This window comes from Stylophora pistillata, chromosome 5, assembly GCF_964205215.1.
Source record: "Stylophora pistillata chromosome 5, jaStyPist1.2, whole genome shotgun sequence".
NCBI lineage: Eukaryota > Metazoa > Cnidaria > Anthozoa > Scleractinia > Pocilloporidae > Stylophora > Stylophora pistillata.
In genome coordinates this window covers 14,692,318-14,718,308 of record NC_142523.1, presented here as the reverse complement: position 1 = coordinate 14,718,308, position 25,991 = coordinate 14,692,318, and the positions used below count along the sequence as shown (strand labels likewise).

Here is a 25,991-nt window from a genome sequence, read left to right as displayed (position 1 = left end):
GAAAGGATGTTTACTGCAGTAGTTTGTGTAAAGCTTCCCCTGGCTGGTCATTACAACTAAAAGTCGAAAGTCACAAGCGCGCACATATGGGGAACTGTTTTGCTGTGAATCAACTGCGACGCAAATCACTGACGAATCACTATCGGCTTTCTACCTTCAGCCCGCAGTTCAGTAATTCGCTGATCGGCAGCAAGATGCTCTTACTAATTAATTCCCACAAATCTGCTGCAAAAAATTAGTTTCGCAGCTTTTAAGTGCTTTTAAGGTACAACGCAAAGTTGAAAGTTTGATGCCGAAATTTTGAATCCTGGCAAAAATGGGGACATACCATACCATTCTCACATATTCTTTCATCGATTTACGCTTTCAGGAGATCATTCTTTTTCCCTACAGGTGCCTCTGTGCTCACAATATTTTAGTTCTCTCACACTACATGACTGTACAGGGCACAATATAAAGGAAAGTGCAGTCGCGTAAATAGACTAACATTTTAATTATCTCAACAAACTATGCAGTCATCAGACTTAAGCTAAGAGGATGGATAGGAATTTTAAAATGCCATTTAAATGTCAAACACACAATGCCAAACAATTAACGATGGCACTTAAAAAAGTGCTCACATATGGCATAATTAAATCTTGATTGGGACGAATCCTTGGCTGGCACACCCAAGGATATGAATGAGGAATTTAAAAAAAAAAGAAAAAAGAAAAGAGCAAGTAACTTATTTACAGAGTCCAGTTAATCATAAGAGGAGTTTGCTTCCCCCTTACCATTGTTCACCCTGGAGAGAGCACTCTAAACCCCACATTTATTACTATATTGTGTAATGAATTCACATATATACACCTTTGACAACTAAAGTTGGTTTAATGCCGGCACAAAATTACGATAAATTATTTCATTGTTACTGTGAGTGCAATTATACTTGAAGAACAATCCTTTCTTTCCTATTATTAAAAGCCTTTTGTATCAATTTTTTTTCAACTTTAGTAGCTTTAGAGGTTTGAATGGCTTTTGGGGCTACAAAACAGTCAACCGAAAACAAACCAAATCAAATTACTTGAGTTTCAGTCAGGCAATTGGTTCTGTGCTTTTCATGTGGACATTATCAATAATGAAATTTTAAAGGTGCAACTCAGTGAACACAAAAGCAGATGTGTGTACCTAAACATGAACAGATAATGTGACAAAACTGTTCCAAGCACAATTGAAAAACTACAACGGACGTCATGCCCGATTAGTCTGCTTAAATTCTAAACAAATGGTTACTTGCACGATTGCAAGCACAATGAGAGGACTCCGTTTCAAAATTTTAACACAGATCGGATGTTTCTTGCAAACTGCAATGACTTTGAATTTCGGGGACTCAGATACTTCATTTTCCTGCACTAAAAGCAAAATTAATGTATCGATTTTACACAGAGTCTATTGACTATGTTAGGTTCATATGAAATTGTACCATTTTGTGAAAATTCATATTAAAATCAAAATACGTGGGCGCCCTCTTTCTTTGGGAGAGGATCTTCATCTCCATGTACTGGATTATTAGACTTTGGCGAACAAACCTCATCTTAACTTGGTTGCTGCTGAAACCAAACGATCTTACAATGCAACATTCTAGTCCCCTTTGAACTCTGATCCTATGACAATAATCATTAATGTTTGAAAATACATTTGTGCACAAAAATATTTGAAATGTAGTCTAGTGGTCATTTATTGGTCTCTAAAATGACTAACAGTTTTGAAAGAAATTTTTTTTGTTCACTGTGGGAATCGTTTGTCAATTTATAAAAGTGATCTCTAATTACTACCGATGCCATAACCCTTAGTTAACTTTGTACAGAACGGTTAAGCTGGATTGCTTTTAATAATAATAATAATAATAATAATAATAATTAACAATTATTCCACGAGCGCGCGTTGGATATGAGATGATGGATAGCCAACGAGGCGCATAGCGCCGAGTTGGCTATAATCATCTCATATCCAACAAGCGCGAGTGGATTAATTGTTTTATTAAAAACGCCCCCAAGAAATTATTATTTTGTAAGAAGAAAACGGATTTTTTAGCTCCCTTTTGATTTTAAGCTGACGCGTACGCTTACCATATTTGTAGATTATGGTATATTGGCTGATATACCATAATGGCTAAGCCAATAAAAAGTCTTGAATTGCATTATCCTATGATCCAGTTTTTAATAATAATCTTTAGACAGGGTGCGTTCTCACAAAAAGTGGTTTTCAGAACGGCCCTTTTGTTGAGTGGTGAATGCTGCAGTAGAATTTAAATTAGAAAATAATGGCAGGATTAACCCGAAATTACTATGAAAATGGCTGGAAAATTTGTAGTTGCTGTAACTTCTCCTTGACCTTTCCCGCAGTATGTCCATTATCTGAATTCCTGATTTGGTGGTAATTCTCTACTTAAAATTAAGAATGGATAAGATGACCAACAACCTTATGTCCACAGTGGTGCTGATACATTAGATACAATAATCCTAGGATGACTATCAACTAAAAGCTAAAGGTTTCCAGTGAATTCAGTTCCCTGGTTATTCGGTTACTCTTACAAAATCAGTTAAATTAAAAATATGCTGAAATTTAACTGAATTAATCACATTAGACATTATGACAAAGTTTACAGGAGTCACTTTCCTTTCGTGGTGTTTATTGTGGGTAACCAAAATAAAAGAATCTAAAGGCTAGTCCACCTTAGGGTAGTCCGTCGGGATAATCCATGGACCATGGACTCGTGGTCAGCTATTTTTCCATCGTCAACCAAAAAATACAGTGTAAATAAAACGTAATGCAAAAGGCTGGATGAATGACTACCAGAGAAGCAATCGACAAATAATACAGAAAATTGAAATTTTAAGTTCAGTTTTAATTCTTCAGCTAACCTAAGAATCAGTTTACATTTGTAAGAATTATTTTAGATATCAGGTAAGATGGGGGGTGAGAAATGTGTCTTTGTTTAAAAAAGTCAAAGCAATGACTTATCTGTCAAATAATGCAGAAATTAAAATATTCAGCTAAAAAATCAACCAATAACCTTAGACACCATGATAATTGGTTAACATCAAATTTGTCGTTTCTCAAAGGGTCACAGTCAGTCAGTATGGCTTCGTCGGTAGAATACTCCGCAGAGCAACTGAACTACTACAGGATCTGCTATATAGTCACTGATATCCTAACTGAGGGTCTACGAAAGATCTTCAAGCAAGAATGGGACAATCGCTACAAAATAACATCAGGAGAATGGAAAGATAATCATAAAAATGGACTGGACTTTTGGAACGGCGAGTCTCCCTCTGCGTGGGTTAAAAGAGCCGATCTTTTAACCACCATGAAAAACGGTGACAGAGCTGATTGGGATTGTCCCATGCTTTTTTTTGTGCTATTCTTTATTCAAATTGCCTGAACAGTCTCTCTCCAGTAGTTCGGTCTCATGTGAATAATCTCAGAATTTTTCGCGATAGAGAATTTGCACACATGCCTCGAGGAAAAATCTCCGACCTAGACTTCAAAAGTTCCATCTCAAAGGTATACACTACATTCCAAGCACTTGGGCTTGGTAGTTTGGCTTCAAAAATTCAGACCGTCGAACACCAGACAGATTTCCCAACAAAGGATTTAAACGCTGTCCCTCTAAACCTACACACGACGTTGAACCAAGACGTAAAGAGGTTGCAGAAATTACACAACAGCTCAAAGCTCTCAAGAGCGAAAACAATGACGGCGTAAGCACCCTGTATATATCAGGAAACCCTGGAAGTGGAAAATCTCAGCTTGCTCGTCTGGCAGCCGAGCGATTCTATGACGAAGTCCAACACAGTTCATCGGCTACTTCATTTGTCATGACGCTAAATGCAGAAAATTCACAAACTCTTTTGGAATCGTATGTCTCTTTCGCTCGACATTGCAACTGTCCGGAGTATACTGAAACAAACACCTTCGGCTCCAAAAATTTGAGCACAGATGAGAAGATTGCGAGTCTGAAGACATTAATTAGCATAAAAGTAAATCTTTACTCGTCGTGGCTGCTAGTGGTTGATAATGTCCTTAGCTTATCACAAATAGATTTTCATTTGCGAGAGTTTAAAGATAAGAAGTAGGCAAGGAGCCAATTATTGATAACAACACAGGATGCTGTGTCCATTCCTCTACCAAGCTCTTCCATTCAGCATATCTCCTTTAGTGAAGGTATGCATCCTGCTGATGCCTGCTCTTTGTTACGACTCCTTTCTGGTGTCAGTGATAGCGTGGTGGAAGATATCGCAAAAGCATTAGACTACCAACCACTTGCATTAGCCAGCGCCGCCACCTACGTCAGAGAAGTTCGTCAGAACAAAAAAACTTCTAGTTTTGGCTGGATAGACTATCAACAGAAACTGGAGAAAGGCCGCGAATTACCACTGAGACTTTTCTGGCTGAGAACAATCCAAGCTATCAGAAAACAATGAGCACAGCAGTCAAACTCGCCGTACAAAAAGCGATGGAATCCGACAAAGTAATAGGTCCTACGTTTTTATTTCTCTCTATGTGTGCACCACAGCCTATACATCAAGATGTCGTCGTGAAGTACATCATGATTGATACCGAGAGTGAGTTTCAAGATGAAGACATGATTCGTTCACGGATCAATAGATGCTCCTTGTTCTTGTTTGAGGAGACAAAGAGCGGCGACTATATTCGGGTACACAGAGTCGTTAATGCAATCATCAATCCAGTTATAGAATATTGTGCCGAGACTGAAAAGCGCAAATTCGTTTTCAGAGCAGTTGCGTCTTTTTCGAATTTCATAGACGCGGAAATTTCAAGGAATGAGCTCTATCAAGAATCTCTTACTATCACAAAGAACAATGCCCCGCATTTAGCAACGCTGATTGATAAGATTGAACAACTGTCCTATCCAGTGGCCAATAGTGACTTATTAACCATGCAAAAATATCTATCCTAATTAGAAAATCTGGGTAAGGTGTGTCAAAATCATTGCGAATTTTGTACAGCACTTGAATATTTTGATATGGCCTTGCAGTGTGTTGACAAGAGCGAAGTTTTAAGAAGGCATCAATCTACTCAAACCTGGGTGTTGTACACAGCGACATGGGTAACGAAGAGGAGGCCAAAGACTATTACGTACGTGCACCGGAAATTCGTCTGAAAAAGCTTGGATCTGACCATGTAGATGTCGCATCAAGCTACAATAACCTGGTTGTTGTACACAGCGAAATGGGTGACAAAGAGGGGGCCAAATACTATTTTGAACGTGCCCTGGAAATTCGTCTGAAAAAGCTTGGACCTGACCATGTAGATGTCGCAAAAAGCTACAATAAGCTGGGTGTTGTACACAGTGATATGGGTTGATATGGGTGACAAAGAGGGGGTCCAAGGATTTTTACGCACGCGCTCGGGAAATTCGTCTGAAAAAGCTTGGACCTGGCCATGTAGATGTCGCAAAAAGCTACAATAAGCTGGGTGTTGTACACAGCGACATGGGTAACCAAGAGATGGCCAAGGACTATTACGCACGTGCACTGGAAATTCGTCTGAAAAAGCTTGGATCTAACTATGTAGTTGTCGCATCAAGCTACAGTGACCTGGGTATTGTGCACAGTGACACAGATGACAAATAAGGAGCCCAAGGATTTTTACGCACGCGCACTGAAAATTCGTCTGAAAAAGCTTTGACCTGACCATGTAGATAACGCAAAAAGCTATAATAAGTTGGGTGTTGCACACAGCGATATGGGGGACAAAGAAGGGGTCCAAGGATTATTACGCACGCGCACTGGAAATTCGTCTAAAAAAGCTTGGACCTGACCATGTAGATGTCGAAAAAGGCTAAAATAAGATGGGTGTTGTACACAGTGACATGGGTGACAAAAGGGGGGCCCCAAAGATTTTTACGCACGCGCACGGGAAATTCGTCTGAAAAGCTTGGACCTGACCATCTAGATGTCGCAAAAAGCTACAATAAGCTGGGTGTTGTACAAAGCGACATGGGTGACAAAGAGGGGGTCAAAGACTATTACGCACGCGCACTGGAAATTCGTCTGAAGAAGCTTGGACCTGACCATGTAGATTTCGCAACAAGCCGCAATAACCTTGGTGTTGTACATAGCGGCATGGGTGACAAAGAGGAGGCCAAAGGCTATCACGCACGTGCACTGAAAACTCGTCTGAAAAAGCTTACACATGATCATGTAGATGTCGCAGCAAGCTACTATAACCTGGGAATATTGGTTTAGCTCATTAGCTTTTCAAGCTTATAAAATTATTGTTTAAGCCGTTGTTAGAAAAGAAGTCACACATTGCGTGCGTGTGTTACAGGCTAGAATACTTTATTTTACTTTAATCATTTTCTCAACAAACTTAACATACATACAAAGCTGAGAGGAAGGCCAAGAAACAAGAACAGGTTCCCTTACAAAAGGCTACCCAAAAAAAAACATTACATATACCTATATACATATAATATTAATATAATAATAATAATGATATTAATAATAAATTAGGTTAATTCAGCGTCTAACTGGTATAAATAAGTCTTACAGAGACTTTTAAAATCAGAAAGAGACTCAGACTTTCTGACATGCGTAGGTAAACAATTCCAGGCTTTAACTGTTCTATGGAAATATGAATTTTTAAGCATGTTTGTTCTCGCTAGTGAGTTTTAAATGACAGATCAGCATTTCCTAGTTCATATGCTTAATTTTTTCTGGAAATAATAAACTAGATAAGTTAATATTTAAGAGTCCCTTTAAACGTTTGTAAAAGAAGATCAAGTCAAGTAGATTCCTTTCAGACTTAAGGGTTAGAAGATGGCGAGATTTTAACCACTCCATGTAAGACTTTCCTTTGATCATGAGTCGCGTGGCTCGTCTCTGAACGCATTCAATCATGTCCTGTAAAAAGGCTTGGTGAGGGGACCAGATTTCGCAGGCGTATATTCAAGGTGAGGCCGCACAAGGTGTATGTAAAGCTTGTGAATCACAGCAGACTGTGTCTGATTTCCACATTTCCGTTTAATTAGCCGCAGGATCTTATTGGCAGAATTGACTTTTGTAAAGATGTGGTCATGCCATGCTAGTGTGTGATGTAGCATTATACCTAGATCCTTTTGCGTGTCAGATAGGAGTAATTGTTCTGTACCAAGATGATAGATATTGTGGATTGGATTTTTCTTCCTCGTTATACAGAGCTGTTTACATTTCTGTGAATTAAAATTCACTTCTCATAGTTTACTCCAATCATGTAGAGCTGATAGATCGTTTTGGAGGGTGTAACAATCATTAAGGTCGTTAATCACTCTGGCAGTGCTCGATTTTGAAACCTTTCGTTACACATTCATCTCTTCCTTTATCTTACTCAACAGACACGTTCGTTCTATCATTTCCCGTTTAGGATTCGATTTTCATCGGAAAAAACCACTCGATTTATTTTTCCATAATGAAAAGAACGTAATGGGTCACTTCAAGTCACTCTTGTTTCTTGGAAACGAAAAACAGTCACACACTGTGTTAAGAGTGAACTTACGCAGTGATTAGTTCGACTGCCTTAATAGGTCTTATTTGTCACTTGCATGGGAGGCCGAGGAAGCTTCACCGCTCATTTTAATTACATATACTGGATTGCTTTCCTCAAGAAAAGCTGGAACTACATGTATAAGAATAGGGTCGATCGGGGATTCTATGAGCTCATTTTGCTTCGATCATTCATCATCGCTTGGTCTAGTGGTGGAAATCAGCTGATGCACTTAGATCATTTTTAAAACACGCGGTAAATTGTCTTTATTATAAATTAGTGGTTTTCTGGAATAGGCCGTTGTTCGGTTTGACAACCATTGTTATTCAAGCGTGGGCTGAAAACAATGGAGTCGAACTCGAAACACGCCATTTTCAAAAGGAACTTCAACAGGAAATTTTAAAGCTGTGAGAAATAGTGGTTGTCTTTCACTAATTTTCAAAGTTAAAACGAATTCTATTTCAGGAGAGCTCCATCTGACATTTCCCGCTCTTGGGATTTTGGAAGCCGGTTTGAGTTTTTAAAAAATCGCTTTTGAAATCGGCCTTGTATTAAAAATGTCCGTTTTTCGTTATTTTCAAAGGCTCAGAAATAGTCCTTATACTTTCTCAAACTGCCTATTTTAAGATTAAATTAAAGAGAAACCCTTACTCTTCAAAAACCCGCTCTTGGGTTTCTCACTTATTGCTTTTACTTAATGGGAAAACGAGTTTTATTAACGCTGCTACGCTAGTTTCGCTCTTTCTTCTCTGATTCTGGGCTTTTCAGGACGTGATAGCATTCAATTCTCCCGCTTCAGTGCTCATGAATAATTGATGATGTCCAGGCATTCTGGGCGTTTTACACAGCGACACAGTTGACAAATAGGGGGCCAATTCAAAGCGTATTGTAATTGAGCACTGGAAATTTTTCACTGACAAAGGCTATCAGGAAACCTATCACCTATCCATTTTCCAAAGATAACACTATAAAAGAAATAACGCTATTACAATTTAAAAAGATGTAAGTTTCAATTTAGCTTTGACCTACGTAATGACCAGTTTTCTAGCCCTCGGTTTAAACGATGACAAAAATAGCTTTGCTTCGTTTAGTTTAATTGAGCTGAGTCGAAAAACGAGATAAGTAAGATAGCCGCGAAAACTGTAGGCCGCCAAATATCATGTATGAAACCTTATCGTGGAACGACCAACCGGTCAAGTGCAGTTTTCAAAGTACCTGTCCCGCGGGAAGACGCATTAAAAGATTGAAATAATCATCATTGGAACATGGGGTAGGTGGGGGTGTAAATCTCGCACTTCATCCCCTCTAACGACACTCATTGAGCAAGCCATAATGAGCATTATCAATCGTAAGTCGATTAATTCACTGCAATGCAATTTCAATATTTCGTGAATGACAATTCCTCCAATAACGGTATTTCCTTAGTTATTAATAGCTCACTGTCATTCTGCTCAGCTCGAGTAACATCATTTGCATAATTATATCCCATTAGTTCCATAAGTGGCCCACAAGCCTCCTCGAATAAAGGTACTAGAGAGGGTTCTAGTTCTGACATCCAGTGATCAATTCTAGCTACAATCTTCGGTGAGAACTGAGAACCAGTCGCGCTAACAAGTTGTTTACCTCCAACGATCCACTCATGAATAGATTCAACCATTGGAAGACCAACAAAATCGTAAAATTTCACCGCATTGACTAAAGGATCTGTAACGATGTCTTCATAACGCACAAGCTTGTAACGGTCGAAAAAGTCATACCAGTTTTGTTTCACATAGTTTAAATTGTCAACCACCTGTGAGCACAATAATTGCGCATTTTTCTTAACCAATTCCTTAGCCTCTGGAGTCAAGTTTCCTGATGAAAACATTAAATTCCTGGAATCCTGAATAAAAAATTTACGCCTCAATAACGAAGATAGCATTGCGCGTGGATCTCTCACGAGGTGGATAAACAAACAGTTGAACTGCATACCATTAGAGTTACAGAAATTCTGCAGTTCCTGTATTCCAATTTTACCTGGTAGCCTTGTCTGCATAATTTTTGCCACTGTTATTTCTTTTGCCAAGCAAATTTTCTTGACAGTTTCATTTGTGATTTCTGAGTTCAATAAGCGCCAATACATAAATGCAAGACGCTTTGGCACATTCAAAAATTCAGCAAAAATTCTCCTCAAACTCTTTTTTTCCTTAAATTTACATGTGAACAGGTCGCGAAGCAAATTGGAAAAGTCAGTTTTGTATGCATCGTTTGCTGTTTTGTTCAGTGGAGTCCAGTCCTCTCCATATTCAACTTTTCTCAAGTCATGAAGGGGTTCATAGAGATAGAACACATCTGGATGCAAATTAAAAATGTTTCCGGAGAAGGATGAACCGGAACTCATATGGGTCAGAATTATCACATTCAGTCGCTTCTTCTCTTTGTGCGTAGAGCTACTTTCCTGGCTCAGGTTTTGGTAATTTTTGTGGAATTTCTCCGTTGATACCCCCTTGTACATTCCAATCAGAAGGCTCATTTGCACACAAACCAAGAAAACAACGAAAAGACTAAAACCAAACAGGACACAGAAGCGATTTCCTTGAAAACTGCAACGAAAACATAGTTCATATGAGTAGCCCTCTGTACAATTAATATTATTAATTAATATTAATTAATATTAATTAATATGATTAATCATGAAGAAGTTATTCCTCGTCTATTGATCGGCGCCAACAGATTTTTGGTGATCGTAGTATTTCCATAGAGCCAAAGGAAACCCCAAAAAACCTTTAGATATCCTACGCTTCAGAATAAGCTCAGATCGTGGGAAAGAATAACAACTACTGCGCAGTTTGAGAACGTAAGGATGGGCGGCGTATTAGCGCCATTGGAAAATCCTCTTGAGGCAGAAGAGATTTTATTGATATAGCTGGTAAAGCTGGCAGTGTTTTAACTCCACTAAGAAACCCCAAACTGGTCGATTCAGTGTTTTCTGTTTACGCTCAATTCAATGAAATAGTGATTTAAATGAAAGTAAATGGGAAAGCAATTATATGAATTCTTATCAGAGAGAAATAGCAGCGAAAGGACATAATTTTGTTTTCAACGCGAAATCCCAATTTGCACACTTTCGTAATACTCGTAAGCATTAAAGTTGCGAGTTCATAATTCTCCCCACACGGAAATCAGGATGCGTTTGTACTAAGAATTAATTGATTCCACGTTATTTAATTGCTTATTTACCCTTACAATGATCACAACTTAGCCTATAAATTTAGATATGCTGGTTGGGAATTTGAACAAAGCAGTCAATTCTATATTATCCAATGGCTTGTTCAACCTTACGAATATCTTAATTTACCTTAGAAATTTACAAAAACCGGAGGGGCTTGTCCAGTACTTCCTTCGGCCTGGCATGACCTTCACTTCGAAACATGAATTCGGTAGAGAATTACTGACGTGGAATTATAATATGTCGAGATAGATTTATGGAGACGAGTCCTAACTGGTTTTTATGTTGTCAAGGAAACAAAGATTTGATTCAAAATATCCTTATGTCATTTATAACGTGTTATTATCAGCAAACAATGCATGTAGCCTGAATTAAAAAAAAAAATAAGAAATGGGGTAAGTTTCTAAAGAAACTGTGATACTGAATCGGTGGGGGTTATCACAAAATGATTTGGTTTTATCGACTACGGTAAGTTGAGTATGTAAATAAGCCACCGTAGAGACATTGATTCTGAAGTGGAAGTTTCGAGCGTTAGCCCTTAATTTGTCAGGAGGAATGGTTTTGATCTGCAGAGGAGTCATTAAACGCTCAAAGCGTCAGCTATAAAAATCTCAATGGTGGCCGAAAATTAAATTGACTTTTTAAAACCCTTTCTTTATTTTATTTTTCTCACCTACCGCATCATATCAAATCGTTTTATAACCTGTCTCTTAGCAATTAGATATCAAATCCCTCCTTAAATGAACAAATTAATTTCAGAAGCATTTATAACTTAGAAAGCAATTTTCAAAGAACAGATCATCTGTGATCTACCACAGCAGTGTACTGATAATTCAAACAAAGCTAAAGTGAGTGATCAAATGTTCGTTATTTACATAAAAATGCTCTTGAGTAATGATATAATAAAACTTCTTGAATGGTTTTAAATCACGCACGGGTATTTTGCGAATTGCGTGGTATTTTCTCTGCTTGACTTTCAAAGAAGCGAACTTTTAAGTGCAATATAATTATTTCTTGTTGGTCGCAGAGAACACTTGAATTATTTTGTTACTGTTGTCTCCGTCTTTCGCGCAGTATATCGTAAACTAAATGTTTAAATACTACGAAAATTGAATAAAGGTGAAATAATGAATCCCTCATAACATGGTTTAATATTTTGTTTATTGCTCCTATACTGCTAAAATACTGGGCAACTCGCAAAATACCCATGCGCACTATAATGTTTAACCACCGAGTAAGGTTAACATATTCGGGACGACCGTAAATGGCCATCAATGGGAGGGAACGCACCTTTCATGGAAACCCATTCTGCGGTGCTTCATGTTTATCAGACAAACTACGAATCTCAAGGTTATTGTCTACAAAATAGGGTGCTACTTTGAAAGAACGACAGAAAACTATACATCGCTGCTAAACTATCGAAGTATACATGTAGATTCTAAAAATTTCAAAAGTTTTGACAGTTTTTGTTTTGGTAGGCACGCGCAAATCTTAAAAAACAAAACTGATGATGTATGTTTAACTAACTAACCTTCGCGTTGATGCGGTCATCCAAATAAAGAAGAAAATCTATTTTAAATTTGAACGATAAAAAGTATGTTGGCTGTTTTCATGCGTTGGGAAGTCTAATAAGAAAAGAAGACGACAGAGAAATACACACCTTTTAGAGTATTGTTAACTGACGAATATTCCGGCCGAGTTTCATCAAAATCCGTCAAAACAACGTTCCCTGTTAACTCGTTTAAGTAGAGGTAACCTGCCTAAAAACAAACTTCGAGATTTTTGCTTACAGAGAAATTCACAGTTTTCGCACCTCGTTTTAAGCGAATATCGATTTGGCCATGCTGCCAACCAATGAAAGACAACATTGAACTCCCTGGCAAGTCCTGTGTGAGAGAGGTCCATTGAAATTCGAGGGAAGGGTCATCTCGAGACCTCACCAGGGAAAACAGTTAAATGAAGTTCAAAACATCCGTAAGGAAAAACCGAAAGGTAAGGTCAAACGCTTTCGCTTCATCAAAAACTTCTGCCTTCAACTTTTTGGGCTCAGGACTTCTCTTAGATTTGCCCCGAGGTGACTTCTCCTTTTTGATCGTTTCCTGAAGACTCTCACTTCTCAAAGTTTCGGTAAATGTAACAAATTCACTTCTTTTATGCGGTGCAATACGCGATGTAAACGAAATCTCGGATGGAATTCCACGGAAAAACATCAACGCTATTTGAGATTTTCGTATTATTATCGCCCTGAAAAACTTTTCGCGACCAGCGACAGAAAACATACCATAACTTCGACTGTCATCGAATTTTAAATTTGAACCCCTGAACGTTACATTATAGAATGCTCACGCAGAAAAACTTAATCGTTCAGTGCGTAAAACTCGCGTTGTAACTCTCCGTCTTTAAACTCGATATTTTACTCTACATACCTTACGAGGAGGGGGGGAGGGGGTGGGGCAAAGTCAGCAATTGGATCACACCACGTCAGAGGCAAGTCACATAATACTTAGGGACAAATATATGAAGCAGATTACACCTATTCCATCGCTTAAAGGGGTATATCATCCTGTCTTGTCCCGGATAAACTGTTATACCGGCCAGAAAATGTCGCCTTACAAATATCCTTTACTTTTCTCTTCAGATCATGTTTCCTTAGGGTGTAGATTAATGGGTTAGATATTGAGGTACAAAGGCGAAGGTAGTAAATGGTGTTGGAAATTTGAGTTGGCACTTGCCCCTGATGGTACTGTTGTAGAATCTCCATGATAAAATACGGCAACCAGAAAAAAACGTACAGGGCTAAGAGCAGAACACAAGTCAAAACAAATCTTCTTTGTCTTTTTTGCATCCTCTGTTCGTATTCCATACATTGTGATGGCATATTTTCACGCGCAATTCTCGCGCATTGTCTGCGAAGCAACAACAACATGCGCGCGTCGAGAACAATCATGACAACCAATGGAATAACGAAAAACACGATGATATTGAACAAAAAGAAGATTGTCTCCTGCAATTCTTCCCGAGCAAGGTGTTCTTCCGATTTGTTGATGTTAAGGTCCCACGTCCACCAAAGGCGAACTAAGGAAGCAAGGCTGAGGAACCATGTCACACCAAGGACTGCCACGACCCTACAGCGGTTAACAATATCTTGGTAGCGTAACGCCCACGTGATATAAATGTAACGGTCACAGGTCATAACTGAGATATGTAGCACAGTAGACAGTGCTGTAAATGTGTTAAAGGTATAAGTGCTGATACAGAGGGCAGATATCATTGTGGTAGAACATGCCAAGAGGATTGGAATATTAACCAGACCCACTAGGAAGTCCGATACGGCCAAACTGGCCAGGATGATATTGCTGGTTGTTCGTAAAGATGAGTAAGATCCGATGAGCAGAATCACACAGCCATTTATCACTAGTATGAATACCATAAAGACCAGAGCTGGAACTGCCACTAAAGGGAAACCATGTTGGACACCATCCGAGTCTGTTACTTGCGTTGAGTCATTAGACCCGGTCGCATTTCCTTTGTAGTCAGTCTGATTAATCATGATATCCGGTATATCTCGTCAGGATATTAATATTCAGTCAAGAAGTATCTTTCTTAGGATTCTCAGAAATTCCGTGTCCAGCTTATGCAATTGTCTCTGAAAGCAAAACAAACATTTGGTTCAATTGTTTTGGAAAGATATCCAACAGATAAACGCATTTAGATTTCAGAATTTCGAGCTCCCCGGGCTCTGTACGAGGAGTAGAGTTCTAAAACTGGAATTGTCCGATCCCGACTGGGGTATGACTTTTCAATGTTTCGAACTCTTCCCAAGCTTCAAGTGACACACGTCAGAAGAACGGACACATGCAGAGGTCATTACAGCCTTTGAAAATTAAAGAGGTTTATCGGGTCACGGCTAAACATTTATACGCCAAATTATAGTGTAAAAACGTCCGAATTTAGAATTGTCGCAAAACTAAAGCGCAATTAATCTTAATTAGAATTCTCACGTTCTCGGTTAGTTTGGGTCAATTTGCATTTGTACGGCCGCAAACACGCTTGAGAAGACTTCTGCTACTCAGATCTTCGACCTCACGTAATGTCAATCTTTCCACTACCGTCAACTTTCGGTCTGTGCTTTGTCTCTCTGCTAGATAATTTGGTTTTATCAACGAAGTAGATAATGTAAATTAGCCACCGTAAAGAGTAGCCGACGTTTCGAGCGTTGGTTCTTCGTCGAAGCGTCCCTCTGCTATCTATGTATGCAAGAGCTTTGTGATGATAATTTCAGAGTACAACTTTAGCCACTTTAAAGAACGAAACGAAAAATTAACTGCATCTTCTCCCCTAGTCGACAACATAAATCCGACTACTCTGACAAAATTTTTGATGGCGGGTTAATCAATTAACTAAGCTGCCTGTTTGCGAACAGAATTCATTTAAAATTCGTTCTTGACTTCAAATAGTCCGGCAGAATATCATTAAGTTATCCTTAGCATTGTAGATTGAAAATGAAAAAAGGAACGTATTTGTAAGTTTCAGATAACCGGTAGCTTTGAAGAAGCTCAGCGCTAAGACAACGGTGGCACGTTTGAAACTAGTACAGTTTTGAGAAGTTTACATCATTTATTCCCGATCTGTTTCATGGTTTATGGAAAAATAAATTATTCATCCTTTCTACGAGTTATTATAGCGTTCAAAAAGAAAATGACTTTTTGTATTTTTAAAGAAGAAAAGTTTAGATTGTGCAACAGTTTTCATCAATGACGTGTTCAAAATTAAAGAAAAGATTTTGAAATATTTCTGCGAATGTTATTCACAAAAGTTTCAGAAATGCCCCCAAGATTACGGACTTACCGAGTGTTTGCTGTCCAAGGCTGACAATTTGGAGTTAAAACTTCGCGAAGGAAAAATTTAAGAGAAATTTTCTGTCCTTATGCGGCTAATTGTAATTAGAGCGCAATTCGAATTTCCGTTCAGTAAAACCAAATTAGGAGCCATCTGCACACACGCTGAGCGTCTCTAAAAACAATTCAGCTTGTAATCAGTGGAAAAACAAACACGCTTCTTTAACCTTGTCATTTCATTTCTAGCATTGTATCAACATTCCTCGTTATTGTGCTAATGTTTATTTTACTTTCTCTTTAAACAAGCGGATAAGTGTAATTTTTTCCTATACTAATTGGCTGAAGGCTTAGACACTACCATGCTAATCTGACGGATACAATCTTGGCGTTGAGAAAACCAAAATAAGGACAAAGTGAACGAAGACTTTTAATGGAAAGATTTGCCATCTTTAATTCTTCATCTCAACTTAGTGCGCTTGACATCGCTAATTCAATAGGAACGCAGGACACATGGATATCTATTGTGATAAAATCCACTAAATACATCGTGCAACACGCAATGGAGTTTTGCCTGTTCCATTATGTAACTCAGCTTTACGATGGACTTAGTTTTTTCTTAGTTCTGCGCCTTACGATTATAAATACCTTTCGAAACTTCTCTCCCAGCGTTTTAATTATGCTGTGAAGCCTCTATTATCCGGATTTTCGATTATCCGGACTTGCTTCTCTGAGCCTATAAAATGTGAATATTAATATTCATATTTTCGATTAGCCGGCCCAGTCCCCACGAGTCCGGATAATCAAGGTTCGACCGTATTAGTATTTATGATGCTGATGTTGAAAGTGAATATTTCTGGCGAGCAAAATTCAAACACCGCTACGAATTGGAACACCCTCTGTCGCATGAAATGATAATAAAAGGGCCATACTCGTACAGATGCATAAAGATTTAATTTCAGATCGGTCAGTGGTTGATAAACTTCGTCAAGTCATTTTCAGATCATCTCGAGCTTGCTCAAGTTTATCACTGATTGAATGATAAATTTCTAGCCACAGTGTATTAGATGAAAAACTTAAATGTCCCGCCTACTTTCTGATATTAATCTACTCAATGTGATTGTATCGGAAGCCATGAGAAACAGGTTTATCATTAATTAAGAGACCGTCCAATGAATTCTCATTTAGGGTCGTTTCAAATGAATGCCAATCATTTTAACCGAACATAGACACCAAGGATGCCATCACGACATAAGGTAAATTCCGATTTTCATACTTTACTGAAGCCTTCTAGCCATTTCTACCAGGGAAATCTTCATTTTCTCTTTTCTTACAATTCTTCTGGTGTTAATCTCAAACGAGGCAATTAATATATCTAAGCAACACATGGCAATCTGGGGTCTTTCCTTACACTTAGGTAGCACGGAAAGCCGGAAAACTCTTGAAGAAAAGCTTATCTTTCAAACCGACAGTCTAAATCCCACAGGTATCAACGAACGCTTTTCATTCCACTAATTTATTCGTGTTTTTCTCGTTGCCATGTTCCCACCAATCACGTAGCTCCTTTTTCTGCCTTTAAAAGCACACACAACCCACAATTCCTCTATTCGCTCCGACGAAGGGCTAACGCTCGAAACGTCAGCTTTTATAATCTTAACGGTGGCCAATTTACCATTTCAACTTTGTTGATATATCCAAATTATTTCGTTACTCCCACCGACGCAGCCCCAAACAGTTTCTTTAGAAACTATCAGCCTTTATTCAATTAATATATCAAACTTAAGTATAGATTTACTGGCGCTCTATCACAAATACTGTAGTCTAATTGGTGAGCTTCTCCTAATCAATCCCGTTATAGATAGTGAGTTAAGTGAGCATTAGTATTGGTTTGAGTTTTTAAACAAAATAAGCAAACTGAACATGAGCTGCCTGGCTGAGCTCATATGTCTTTAGAAGAAAACTAATAAAAAGCTACATCATTCACTCTCGATGTCTATGCGTGATAGTCAATTCGGGCTCCGCCCTTACCAATTATGATGAGATGAAATTTCATCGAGGTCATAATCTTATTGCTAAATGCCGGGATATTGACTAAGATTAAGCAAAACGTAAAGGGCTATTTCCTTTTTTCTATGAGCAATATATATAATTTTCAGAGCTTGAAACTCATGATCACTTGACGATCAAATTCTTTTTTTTAACCTTTTACCCTAAGAGTGACCAGGATCTAATTTCTCCTTACAGTACCCCCCTGAGTCACACATTAACGTCACGAGAATAAAGGAAATGATCGCCAACTAGAAAAGAGCTCTTGATTGTTAAACAAACTCTCCTTGTCTACCCCTTAAAAAAATGTATACAGACCATTATAGAGATGTCAGAGTTATACACTCTTCAAGTCTCCTCTTTGTGCAGTATTTGGATTTATAACATAACCAAAGTAAAGTGCGTGCTCTGATTGGTCAGTTCAGCGCCCATCATTTGCCCATGGATGTACGCTACTGACGTGAACAAATGCAAAGACTAGTTTTCTGCGCGGGCTTGTTTTTTTCTGTCAAATAAAAGAAAACTCTTTTGCTACAATGTGTATCAATGTTATGTTATAAGAAATGGTAAACGCCACAGTGTACACTATTGAGTTATGGACGCACTTAGGAGGTTTGCTAAGCACTTAAGAAGCTACAGTCGCCCTCGGCTATCGCCTCGCGCGACTCTTACGCTTCTTTCATGCTTAGCGACCTCCCGAGTGCATCCATAACTCAATAGTGTACACTGCGATGTTTACCATTTGTTAATTCTCGTGCATTCTACACTCAGCTGTTCCGTGAGCCTATTTACTATTAAACCGCTGATGTAAGTGTAGCATATAATTGTTATGAAACTGGGAAATACGTTTATAGACAGGTAGGTTGCGAACTTATACATGAAAGATTCGTAGCTACATATTGAACACCAAGTGAAAATCTTTCTTCATACTGAAGAAAAGGGAGTGACAGGGTATATGCACAGACTAAAAATAAAGGCTGAATGTACCAAAGAAAAGCTACAATTTTTTTCAGAAAACAAGGTTTTAAAAATGAAAATCTTGATCGATTCCGCTAAAATATTTATTTTTCAGCGCTTTAAATTCTAGCTCTAATATAGAAATACTGCATGTAACGAATGATCAATTTGCTTTCGCTTTTTCTGCCTAACAACCACCGTCGTTATCTCATAAGGAACACTGATGCATTAAACAAGGAGTTAGTTATGGACGCCATTCTGCATTAAGATGAGCTTAGTGCGTCATAAATTACTTCAGGGCCTCAGCAGCTTCTAAATTGTTTACCATTATTCAGTTACATCCGCTCAAAATGTCCATCAGTATAAGCTGAAAAAAGCTTCGTGTTCACTCACCGTTTAGAAGAGTTCCTATGCTTTCATAAGCTTAGATCACCATGCAACGATACTTTAAACTGGAAATGCCTCTGCTGCGACCTCAACCAAAACGAAATGAACTCTGCCCTCAAAGTTTTTTTCAAGACGCGCACAATATGTACATACCTGGCTGATGGCAGTATTCTATTTTTTATTCTTCAGCGCGGCCTTTAACTGGTCGCCCCCTTATTGGTTCTAAAAGCTCCATAATATTATGATATTGCCCGATCGGTTTTTCGAGATCCATAGCTCCAGGATAAAGTCATATGAAGTGGCTATTTCAACACGGTTTCATGTTTTGGCAAAAAAAATTCCAAAAATGACAACATATTGATCACGGCGTTGAAAATATTTACAAGTTTATCAGCCTGTTAGTTCCCACGGAAGAAAAAAGACACTTTCTTCTCCGAGACTTTGAGGTAAAGTTGAACGGAGGAAAATGAACTACTCTTGCCAAAAATGTCAAACAATTCATTTTTGTTTGGCGAGTGATATTAATCTCTTTTCCGGCAGATACGAGGAGCGATTGATAAATATTTGCCCTGTATTGTCGAATCAATAAAATTATCTGCTTTTTTTTCTGAAGTGGATAAGAGAGTACCCACTCCTGTTAAAAAAGAAAAATGTGAAAGATCAGTTTGGTTATTTTTGCTGTTTCTGTGTCATTGTTTATCGTAGTGATGTATTCCATATTGTTTTTGCTGTTGTTATTTATCTAGATTTTACCAGGTAAGTAATTGGAGCAAATCTAACCAAACTCGCGCGGATGATGAAAGCCGAAAGATAGATAAAAAAATATTCACATGAAAATTCTGGATCACCCGACGTCGTCGCATTCTTAAGGCTCTGTTTACAAGCAGGTAGGGTAACCCTAGTGCAAGGGTTACCCTGGCTGGAGGGTTACCCTAACGCTCCCACATTTCTTCTTTTTTTCATCGACGTGTTTACAAGGCAGCTAGGGTTACCCTAGCACTAGGGTAACCCTAGCGCCAGGGTAACCCTAGCTGCCTTATAAACGCTCTGCTGGGGATAACTCGCCTACCTGGGACAACTTTTTACTTGTTTCCAGACCCTTTGAACATTGATAACAATGCGTGCGGTTACCAAGCATAGGTAAGTTGTCCTGGGTGGTAGGGTAACCCTACCTGTGAAATTTTGCTTGTAAACCTGGGCTATCTTTGACCCGCCTGCTAGGGTAACCCTAGCACAAGGCTTACCCTCCTTGCTGGAACTTACCCAGGCGTAGAGCCCAGGACCACTTAGTAGAAAGTAAGAAATACACTTTGAGACGTGAAAGTAAAGATCATTCAGAAATAACTTGTGTTTTCTAAATATATCATGTTGCCGTATTAAGCACTTGTAGCCCTGTATTATTTTCGATTTCTTTGCAAATTTCTTTGATTGTAGTCTGTAGTGGATTTGTATAAATTCAGTCTTAGACACTAATTGATTTCCGAAATACGACTATGAGGAGAGTCTTCAAAAACAAAAAAACAAAAAAACAAAAACAAAAAAAAAAACACTCGAAAAATCCTACCTGGTGAGACAATCTGGTTCAGCAACTCTGTAATTTTTTCTTAGGCCAGCGTTCACGTTTATGTGCAAGTAATTAGCGAATGACAATTGCATATCGGAGGAAACTTTCGATTGGAGTATCGAATGCAATTAGGTATTACTTTTGTCTCCATTCACTGCGTCCGGTGCGTTGCCAGGTTGGCCTTTGTTATTAGTTTGGCTTTGGTTTTTTACGACACTCCCCGAAATATTTTTCCGCAAGAGAAAGTGTTTACTTCTGTGGGCGAGTAGTTGCGTCACTGCGCTCTGGCGAATTAAGAATTGCTTTTTAATATTTTTCTCGTTAACAATGTCTACAGAAAGGGTGGGAACAGGTGTTGTGGTTCGTTGAGTTTCGCTAGAACTTGTTTATGGTCAATTCTCGGCATACCCTTCGGTCGAAAGATTAAACGTGGCCGTTGGACAACAAAATTATAAATTGCTAATTGTCTGCTTTAACATTAGGAAAGGGAAAAAACATAATGAAAACGTTATTAGGAAATCTTTTCAAACTGGCTTTTAAAGTCTGAAACTAATTTGTTCTCGCTTTTTTGAAACAAAAGCAGAAACGAAGTCTATTTAGAAAAAAAAATTTTAAGAAAGAAATGCCGCAGTTTAATAAGAGAATTGTTCGAAATTCAATTCATTGATATGTTTGAAAGGTTGGTCATATAAACATCTTTATCCGTACCTTTTCCTAACATAAAAAAAAAGAAAAAAACTTCTGATAACAATAAAGGATTGAAATGTGACGTTCTCACAAGAGATTTCTAAAGCATTTAATTTATCGAAATACTCAAAAGTTTTGTTCATCTGTCATCTGTTTGAAAGTGTAAATGTAAGTGTCAAGTTGTACTTAAAGTAAGTAAAACTTAAAATTTCGAAGTCACGCGCTTAACTTGGAATTTTATCGAGCAACTTGGCAAAATGTTTACAGGGTTGCCTTATCTTTCCAACGAAGTGAACAACATATGTCTGCAAAAATTCAAAACCAGCAGAATTAACTAGTTTGGTATCAAACGACTTAATTGGGATACAACTGGAATAATTCGCTCCATATGAACCAGCTTGTTTAGCTTCAGAACAACAACTTGGAATTTCACAATGTCGAACCAACAATCCCGAGTTTTCTCGTCTGAGTCGTGAAGATAAATAAAGGCGGAGAAAGGAGGCGGAGGAGGAGGTTCGGCTAAGCTTTCAATGAACTGGAAAAAAATGTATGCATAAAAAATATTTTCATTGATTAGTCTTTGGCCACCCACTGCGTTCTACTTTTTTGCGCTTTGGTTCAGTTTCAAAGATAAAAAAACTGAGATAAGGTAAAGATGAAAACCGAAACAATGAGTGAAAATAGTTACTTACCTTGTCGGCTCAAATCGGACGTGCCAACGCAACGAAATTCAATTAAACCTGCTCCATGCAAGAGCGTATGAGGAATGAGTATCTATACCAATATATTTCACTGAGTTTTATCTTCTTTGTGCGATCGATAGGTTTTAACTAACCATTTCATTTTATGAACTTTGTCTTCGCCCCCAATCACCAAGGTGCTGTTATAATGGTTCGAGGTCGAGTCGCAGTAAACTAGTTAAGACAGAGGCCACAATACACAGAATTGACAGGTACGAGTATTCAGTACAATACTGTTCCGTCGGCTTTGTAGATAATTACGCTTAAGACGGGATTAACATGCAGAAAACACACAATACGTCTTTGAAAATAACCAACCAGATGCGTCATTCGTGACACGAAAACTAACTTAACATGGATTACACTGAATAATTAGACATTGTTTATTCAAAAGCTCTTTTTAAAGAGTTCTTCAATGGTATTCAATTCGAAACAAAGGCTAAGCGTCAGCAGAATAAAAAGGTTTACTGTACTTTCAAGCGATGTAAGGAAAACACGCGAAATCATTTAACCTCATGACTGGAAACATTTGGTTAGTCACGAAAAACTTTTCAAGTGCCTGAAATTTTGAAAAACAAGTCAGTTTATGCTTAAAAATATGGAAAACGAGTATGTAAATTGGAAAAGCAGGTGTACAGAAAACGTGCGCCGGCTCCAAAACAACGTCTGCGTCAAAAAACAGCAAGCTTTTATGTTTGGTGAGACCGCAACTTAAATCATCTATATATCTATTTACATGAATGAATACAGATGACAAGTTGAAACTCACGTTCAAACAAGCCACAAAATTCCTTTTATATGTTAAAGAACATTCTTGAAGTTGGAGCACCAGTTTAAATTGAACTCGTTCAAAGCGGATTGGAGTTCGGCTATAATTAAGAACAACATCGACGTTTCCAGCAACGCCAGGTGTTCGAATGAGTAGCGCAATATACAGAAACTTGTTCAACTGAAACGGTTGGCAGAAAATTAGAATTAAAATTAGCAACCTTCTCGCAGAAAACTGATGTACGCACAGTTAAAGACAAAAAGTTATTTTTAGTTGACTACATTGTGACCGGTAAAATAGAAAAAAATTGCGGGAAAGCTTCAATTACACACTTAAAAGTACGTGGTTTATAAGAGAAACACACGAAAAACTTACGTGATGAAAGTATAGAAAAATAAATCGATATAAAAATTCAATTTGATGACCCACGCGCTTTGGCTCAATTAGCAGCTTTCTAGAAATCTTCAGAGAGTCGAGGTGCTCGAAGATCACACTGGAACTGGAGTGTTGATTACATACAACTTTTGAAGAATGGCTTAAAAACAAACAGGCGGTGGCCAGAGAGCGTCTGCCTTTACGCCAGCGCTGCGCATGCTCCTTTATGTATTTTGAGCAGGAAAAAAACAATTGAGTTTTTTAAAGGATTTTCAGTATGCATATACTCTTTGAGACCTACTCGTACGATTGTTGAGACTGAGATCAACCAAAATCTAAAGCTAGGTTAGGAGGAAGAACAACTCTTGAGAGTCGGTGGATCATAAACGCCGGTTTTTGTCCTCAATTTTATCTCGCCTAAACACTCTTGGTTGAACCCAAATTTAGCAAGACATTTGTGGGCGCGACATCCTGTTAGCGGCATTCGCGCAACTTACATGAGAGGTTGACAAGAAACCTGATCCCTCATAACGTCCGCATTGAAAAAACATTTCAAGAGTGTTTTCAGCCGTAAATCGACAATTCAGCCTCAGATAAGAATTTTTACGTTCTTAGGCTTCATAGCGAATATTTATAACCCAGAGATGCTATTGCAGTTATGGCAAAAACACGAAAGCTCCGTTGTCATCAAGAGTTACTGGTTCTAATTCAAATGAACCAGTGAATGCAATGGAATAATAAGACTGAATTTTAACTCGGGGAAAAAATTCCTCAATTCATAAAAAAAAGACCGGTTTAGTATTCTCTCATTACCGTCTTTTGGTTTTTTACTTTAAAATAAGATCTCGCCGGAAAATCAGCTTTGTTTGAAAGCGGGGGCTATCTCAAAGACTTTGGCAGAATATTACCTTCCAAAGCACACATTATATCATAGTAAAGTTAATGATAAGCTGGTGATCCATGATTTTTTCAAATGAATAAAGGCTGATAGTTTCGAAAGAAACTGTTTGGGGCTGCGTCGGTGGGAATAACGAAATAACTTGGATATATCAACAAAGTTGAAATGGTAAATTGGCCACCGTAATGATTACAAAAGCTGACGTTTCGAGCGTTAGCCCTTCGTCGGACGAAGGGCTTCGTCGCCCTTCGCTCCGACGAAGGGCTAACGCTCGAAACGTCAGCTTTTGTATTCATTACGGTGGCCAATTTACCATTTCAACTTTGTTGATATATCCATGATTTTTTCAAATTTCCATCCGGTTACTTCCTATTTTTCTCCCCGCCATCTACCCATTTTCTTTCCAACTTAGAAGAGGGTCAGTTTCAAATTTCAAGTTCAAAACCGATGAAACTTAAATTTTAAACGCTAGACATACCCCCTCCTGTAGCTTTAAAAACCGAATATTTAACTGAGTTTCAAGTCCCAATTAGCCTCGAATTTTTCCCATAAGTTTTAAACTCTAAGATTCTTTTTTTTTCAACCTCCGTTTCTTATTCTAATACTTCTATTATCATACATAGAACAAAAATATTGTCTTAAAATCTTCAGTGCTAAAAAGCCAGTTCTGCAACATTTAAAGACGGCAGAAAATATGTAAATTTGAGTTGTCGTCGTAGGACATGTCTATAAGTTAATTTCTTTATGCTGTAAACCGAGAAGCGATGAAATTTTCATGAAATTGGATAATATTGGTCAGTTTCTTTTGCTATTTTTCTTTAATTGACGCTGGAATTTAGGAGTTTTTGTATAAACTGAAACCATTGATCCTTCATTCCTAGCTTATATCATTAAACTAGTAAGGTTGTTAATATTTAAACCACATGATTCTAACAAATAACATCTAGAGTTTGATCAATTCGTAAAATATGGAGGAGGTATTTCCCAAATGGAATAATATATCTTAAAATTCTAAGGACTTGATATTGACCATGTAAAACATTTTTGTTTGTCTTCTAAACGGAACTCTTTACGAGTATATTTCAAGTCAGTGCATTTCGTAGTTTTCTCTGGACCTCTTTTTATGCTATGCGGAAATCATTTGATAAGTTCATTTTTAATTCAAGCCCAAAGGAAATGATATTCATTTAAATTTCTCTCCGAAAAATATGTGTCCAACCATTAATTACAGTACATGTACCGTTGAAGTTGTTCTCATTAACTACTATGGTTGAGTATTTTCTTCCTGTTTCGTTTCGTTGTATTTCGTTTTTGATCGCATTCGTTGACAGACTGAATATAAAATGAAACAATTTCTAACATCTGCAACAATATGATTTTCAAAAGAGTACCTTTTTTACACCGATGGAGCCAATATACGCCTGTAAAACCTTAGGGTCACTTCAGCTTCTCAAAGAGGGACTCTGAGGCCTACGTTACAGTAGACAATAGCGAAGAAACTTGACACAGACAGTGAAGACTTCAAGCAGTGTATATACAACTTATAACGACCTTCATGAATGGATGGACGGATTGCTTAAATTGCTGCACGATATACGTCCTCAAACGTACCTAACGAATCACCGAGTGAATGAGTTACTTTAAGCCTTTGTCGCCTACATATATACATGTATATTGATTCAGCCCTCTGCTAGGCAACTAATATAAAACACGCAGCTGGTTTTAAATTTTACAGTGAATATCTACATGGTGTTAATGTCAGAGATATTTAAAATTCATAAATTGGAGCTTTCGCTACTGTTTGGGATGCTCTTATTGCTCTTTTTTTTTTTGCAGGATTTCGATCATTTAACCATGATAATTTTCACGACAATTTCCAAGAATAATTCTTCAACAATGCGCAAAACTCCAATGCATCTAGATAACCAAAGTTAGAGATGAACAAAGGCATTGTGTTACTCCTCGCAGTTACGTGGCAGTGTTTTTTTTTGATCA

General features: G+C 38.0%; 2 protein-coding genes across 8 annotated transcripts; both read right to left on the bottom strand.

Moving 5' to 3' along the window:
- Positions 1-6,875: 6,875 nt before the first annotated feature.
- LOC111339809 (carbohydrate sulfotransferase 4) lies at positions 6,876-10,392 on the bottom strand. The gene has a single exon (XM_088760700.1). The coding sequence runs from the start codon at positions 10,040-10,042 to the stop codon at positions 8,909-8,911; it is 1,134 nt and encodes a 377-aa protein (XP_088616826.1). The 5' UTR covers positions 10,043-10,392; the 3' UTR covers positions 6,876-8,908.
- Positions 10,393-11,376: 984 nt separating this feature from the next.
- Positions 11,377-25,818, bottom strand: LOC111339822 (5-hydroxytryptamine receptor 1F-like). 7 transcript variants are annotated; one of them, XM_088760701.1, is made up of 3 exons: positions 18,970-19,918; positions 17,938-18,124; positions 11,377-14,384 (listed from the first exon to the last, which is right to left on the bottom strand). In XM_088760701.1, the coding sequence occupies exon 3, from the start codon at positions 14,286-14,288 to the stop codon at positions 13,284-13,286; it is 1,005 nt and encodes a 334-aa protein (XP_088616827.1). In that variant the 5' UTR covers positions 14,289-14,384; positions 17,938-18,124; positions 18,970-19,918; the 3' UTR covers positions 11,377-13,283. The 7 variants fall into 7 exon arrangements, with proteins under 7 accessions (XP_088616827.1, XP_022802278.1, XP_022802279.1 ...); XM_022946543.2 differs by lacking the exons at positions 17,938-18,124; positions 18,970-19,918 and adding an exon at positions 25,388-25,818; XM_022946544.2 differs by lacking the exons at positions 17,938-18,124; positions 18,970-19,918 and adding an exon at positions 21,907-23,459.
- Between the last annotated feature and the right edge of the window lie 173 nt (positions 25,819-25,991).

Excerpts from the sequence above, each read along its gene's own strand:
- LOC111339809 (XM_088760700.1), bottom strand. The coding sequence starts at position 10,042 with ATGAGCCTTCTGATTGGAATGTACAAGGGGGTATCAACGGAGAAATTC.
- LOC111339822 (XM_022946543.2), bottom strand. The coding sequence starts at position 14,288 with ATGATTAATCAGACTGACTACAAAGGAAATGCGACCGGGTCTAATGAC.